General features: G+C 39.6%; 1 protein-coding gene across 1 annotated transcript in view; it reads right to left on the reverse strand.

The window, feature by feature from the left end:
* Positions 1–3,992, reverse strand: part of nlgn4xa (neuroligin 4 X-linked a) — a 77,318-nt gene extending 73,326 nt beyond the window's left edge. Inside the window, exon 1 of the mRNA XM_005949866.3 lies at positions 2,230–3,992. Coding sequence (XP_005949928.3) covers positions 2,230–2,350 — 121 coding nt within the window. The 5' untranslated portion in view covers positions 2,351–3,992. The remainder of the gene's footprint in view (positions 1–2,229) is intronic.
* Positions 3,993–4,995: the final 1,003 nt, after the last annotated feature.

The raw sequence follows: 4,995 nt of genomic DNA on the forward strand, positions 1-4,995 counted from the left end.
ACCACACTGGGAAGGGTGAAGACAACTGGGTTGCCCGGCCCTGGCCACGAGGTGTCCCTTATTTATTTTTCAGGGAGTTGGCAACCCTACAGAACGCATACCAGGAATACCTGGAATAGTCAGTCAAACAAATGTCAATTTATCTGCCAAGAAATAAAAAGATTTCCACACCGTCTTCATTAGGCAGTACCCTTAATCATTTAATCCAGTTCAACGTTTGAGAGCTGTAATGTGCAGCTGTCACTTGAGAAATAAACAACAGCATTGACAGCACACACTAGATTATACTTTGTTTTCAAAACTTAATTTGATGTGTTTCATCAGGTTTAACAGATCCTTTAGGTTTATTTTCATAGTCACTAAATTAGTGCAACAAGTCATTAAGGGGAGAGTCTGGCTGGTAAACAAATCTGACTTGTGGGACTACTCTGTTAAATGCTATACATGAGGAAGCTGGGTAGGCACTGCAGGCAGGTAGAGCTAGCTGTGTCTGCCCACCACCACTTTAAAAGTCTTTAGAAGCAGAGACTCTGACCCTTTAGACAGACAGTTGGTCGAGATTTCCTGTATGTAACGATGTACCAGTCAATTCATCAAACTTGATGTAAAGGAAAATCAAAGTTGTATGATGCTTCTCCAAAGCAGTTTGAACACAGACACAATATCTTCCTCTTATCTTACCTAACTGAACAATTACAATCATGCTGAGTGGAAACAGGTTATTTGTATCTAAATCTAAGACATGGATGCCAAAATATGAGGGATTTATAAATATTATGCATGCTGTAAAGACACTATACAGGAAATATGGACTACTTATTCAAACTGGTAACTGTAAGTTAGTACAACTGTTACAAGGCTTCAGTGCTTTTATCCATCTCTGTTTTAGAATTACAGCGCTCCCTCGTTTATCGCAGGACTTACGTTCTAAAAATAACCCACGATAGCTGAAATCCCCGAAGTAGCCAGCTTTATTTTTTACAATTATTATAGATGTTTTAAGGCTGTAAAACCCCCTCACTACACACTTTACACACTTTTCTCAGACAGGCATGAACATTTTCACACTTTTCTCTCTTGTTTAAACTCTTGAAGTTCAAACCTTCGTAGAAAAATAAGTCCAGTATTATAGAATGAAACCAGAGGTGCCCGCAGGTGACGACGTTTCGTCGACATTGTTGTGTCTGTTTGGCCAATCAGGACTCAGAACAGAATGCGCTGCACGAAAAAATAAAATAAAAAAATATCAAAAAAATTGCACAAAAAAATCAGCCAAACAGCGAGGCCGCGAAAGGTGAACTGCGTTATAGCGAGGGACCACTGTACATCCCTGCAGAATGGTTGCACGCTGCCATCAGGAAAAAATGAAGCAAGTAATAAAGTTTATCAGAGAAATCAATGATTTTAGATTCATTCACAAAGTCAACATACATCTTAATATACATGCATCGTTGTTTTCTAAAGGAAAAATCATAGTGCCTTTATGCCTACCTCATCATTAGCAAGATTATCAAGTCAGCAAGCTGTTTTGATCTTGACACAGTTGGTCCACCAAACACAAGCCTTAGCACCAAAATCTTTGTCCATTTGCATCATGACTTAAATAATTACTATAATGACAAAAAGTGCAGCTTTGACTCGAAATCTGACCCTAGAAAAGCGTATCTGTCTTCATTTGTACATTGTCTTCTCACAACCTGGGATAGCTAGGTTAAAGGGTTTTTTCATGCCAAATTAAAGAATGTTGTTACAATTTGTTAAAATACTTTCAGAGAAACACGTCTCTTCATAGTTCATCTCAAAAAGAAAAGGGTAATTGTCCTAATAAGAAATGTGGGCTGCACTGATATAAAGGTATTTTAAACAGAGATGAATACAGACAAAAATGCAAACCACGTCCTAACCTGGCAACATGGAGGATTGGAGAACAGGAAAAAGAAACTGCAGCTTGAAAACTCCACGATGATGAGTGGGAATAGTGTATCAAGTATATCTGTGTATGTATGAATTTCAGCTGCAAATCAATTTTTAAGGAAAAGTTTCAAAGATAAATATGTGATCAAAGAAGAACATTTCTAATGTCCCGCTCCCTGAATGTAACAGCCAGCCAGTTAATGAAAGAGGGGAAGCCAAACAGTCAAATCAATCAATAAATCAATGAACCACTTATGCCACAATCAGCACTTCTCCAAACCAGTTAAAACACCACAATTAAAGCGGCGGACTCACCGAGAACTCCGAGCCGGTAATTGATTGTGATGACGATGACATTTCCATAGCTGGCCAGGATGCTGCCATCAATCATGTTGCCAGTTCCCTCCATGTAGGATCCTCCGTGGATGTAAACCATGACTGGCTTTAACCCGTTCTCATCGTGGATATCTGTAGACAAGAAAATACAACAAAAATATCTTTTTTAATTGAACCCAATGATTTTTTTAAAATCAGGAACTCGTTTTCATGCAGAATGTGATTACATTTTATTTTGTTTACAACTTTTAAACAAATACACTAAAAGTGTTTTCAGTGCTATATTGGCACCTGAATCTACAAAAATCAGGAAGCGCACAATAATGTTTTACTGAGGTTACTAAAACAACTAAACAGACTAGATAAACAAATAATCTGAGCTAATATTCAGTGTTTCACTTTTGTTTTATGATCTGTTCTAAAGACAGTATGATAACATATAACATATACTATTTTAATGTGTTTTAGGAGAACAGGAAGCACAAATCAAATGTATGCAAAGATGACAACGTTTCTCTAACTTCCCAGACCATAAAGGGCTCCAGGCCGACTGTGTGGCACTTCAGTGAAGTGCACATTTGTTTGTCATTAGTGGAAAGAGATTACATCAAAGCATCAGATGCTTTAAAGACCTTAAGGCAACCACTGTGTTTTAATTGCGGGGCCCCATATTGACAGTGTCATGATCCACTGTTGGGTTCTTATATTTCACTTAATGTGAAACTTTCAAACTGAAAGTGGTTCACATCGTTTGAATCACAAGGCTCTACTTTTTGAAATAACAATTTAAAAAACTCAAACTTCCCTGTTTCAGGGGCTGAAAGATTATGAGGGTAATGACTATAGTGTTACCATACTATACGATACACAGATTATTGTGTGTATGGTTAGCAGAATGATGTAAAGTGTAAAAGGTCATTCCTCAAAATAAGATCCGTGGCTCCTCCAGTTCATGTGTCAAAGTATCCTTGGACAAAGTTCTGAACTTGTGCATTTACCCAGTAGGCACAGATAAATGCATGGTATGAATTTGGTGTAATAGACTGACTGACTCTTGTAGTAGCAAGCACTACTGCTCACGTTGTGTAGCATGGCACCTTTCTGTTCACTAAACTGGATATTCAATGTTATTTTTTACATTTCAGTAGAAAATATGACAACAAATTGTGCATTTGACTGGAAATTCATCTGGTAGCTTTTATATCAAAAAGCAAATACATCAATATAGTGTGACTGCTCTATGACGACAACACAGTTATGTCGATAACTTTTACAGTTACTACATAATTCACTTTCATTTCATTGAACACTGTCTGAGAGTCATTTCTCTGTGGTAAGAATTGCTGGTTACTGTTGGCAGGAAGCAAATATGTACGTTGTGTTAAAGTTTTCACGTGGCTCTGTGCAGTTCTGTTCCATACTGTGATTCAGCAGGTCCTGCCACAGTATTGAGTTGAGGTCTGGACTTTAACAACTGCAAGTGTCTCAGTGTTTATTTTGTACCTAATTCCATTTGTCAAAATAACCACATCTGTGGATAAATGCCACTGGAAGTGTTGAACTGATGACAGATTGGCTGAGGTGGGTTTTAATGCACAGCATCCTATATGATTAGTGTGCATTAACATCTGTGCATCCACTGTAATGAACATATGACCACTGTAAATTGTTTAACTATTGATAAGAAGAGTTTTAGTGCAGTGTTGTCATTTTAAAGTGATAAACTAGCTCTATAACATGTCTGTGAAGGTTCTCAGTCATCCAGGTCATCGTAGTCAAAGGAGCTTGCAAAGAAAAGCGTCTGGACTTCTTTAAGTTGCTTGAAGACGTTTCACCTCTCATCCGAGAAGCTTCTTCAGTTCTAAGGTCAAATGGTGGAGAGTCCCAGATTTAAACCAGTGGGAGTTTCCCCCCACAGAGGGACAAAAGGACCCCCTGATGATCCTCTAATCGCCTGAAGCTCCTTGGAAGACAGCGACCAACTTCACACCCCATCAGATCTGCACACTGTTAGACTTCTGCCTCATCCACCACATACTTCAAATACAACGAAGGCTTTTACAGACAAAAACATGGCTGTGCCATCCTTTACATGGAGGAAGTGGAAAGGAAGGCTCTTGGCTCTTTCAAAGGAAGAGTACCCAGCCACTGGTACAGATATGTGGACGACACCTGGGTCAAAATCAAGACACAAGAAGTGGAATCCTTCACTGCGCACATTAACGCTGTGGATAAAAACATCAAGTTCACCAGGGAAGACACAAAGGACAACTGTCTGCCTTTCCTGGACTGCGCTGTGCACATTGAAGAGAACGGCAACTCAACATCGAAGTTTACCGGAAGCCCACACACACGGACCAGTACCTCCTCTCTCTCCGGAACACAAACTTGGAGTAATTAGGACCCTACACCACCGGGCAGAACATGTTCCCTCTAAGCCTGAAGGAAAAAAGAAGGAACACACACATGTAAAGGAAGCACTCAAAACGTGCGGCTATCCTAAATGGGCGTTCTTAAAGTCAGCAAAGAGGCACAGAAAAGAAGACCAGACACCAGCGAGGGAGGATAAGAAGGACAGACGCAACAACATTGTCATCCCCTATGTAGCCGGTGTATCAGAGAAACTCAGGAGAGTTTTCTCCAAGCATGACATCCCGGTGCATTTCAGACCCAGCAACACGCTCAGACAGAAACTGGTTCACCCGAAAGACAAAACGCCAAAACACAAACTTAACAATGTGGTGT

This window comes from Haplochromis burtoni, unplaced genomic scaffold, assembly GCF_018398535.1.
Source record: "Haplochromis burtoni strain Fernald_Lab_line unplaced genomic scaffold, NCSU_Asbu1 Contig_703, whole genome shotgun sequence".
NCBI lineage: Eukaryota > Metazoa > Chordata > Actinopteri > Cichliformes > Cichlidae > Haplochromis > Haplochromis burtoni.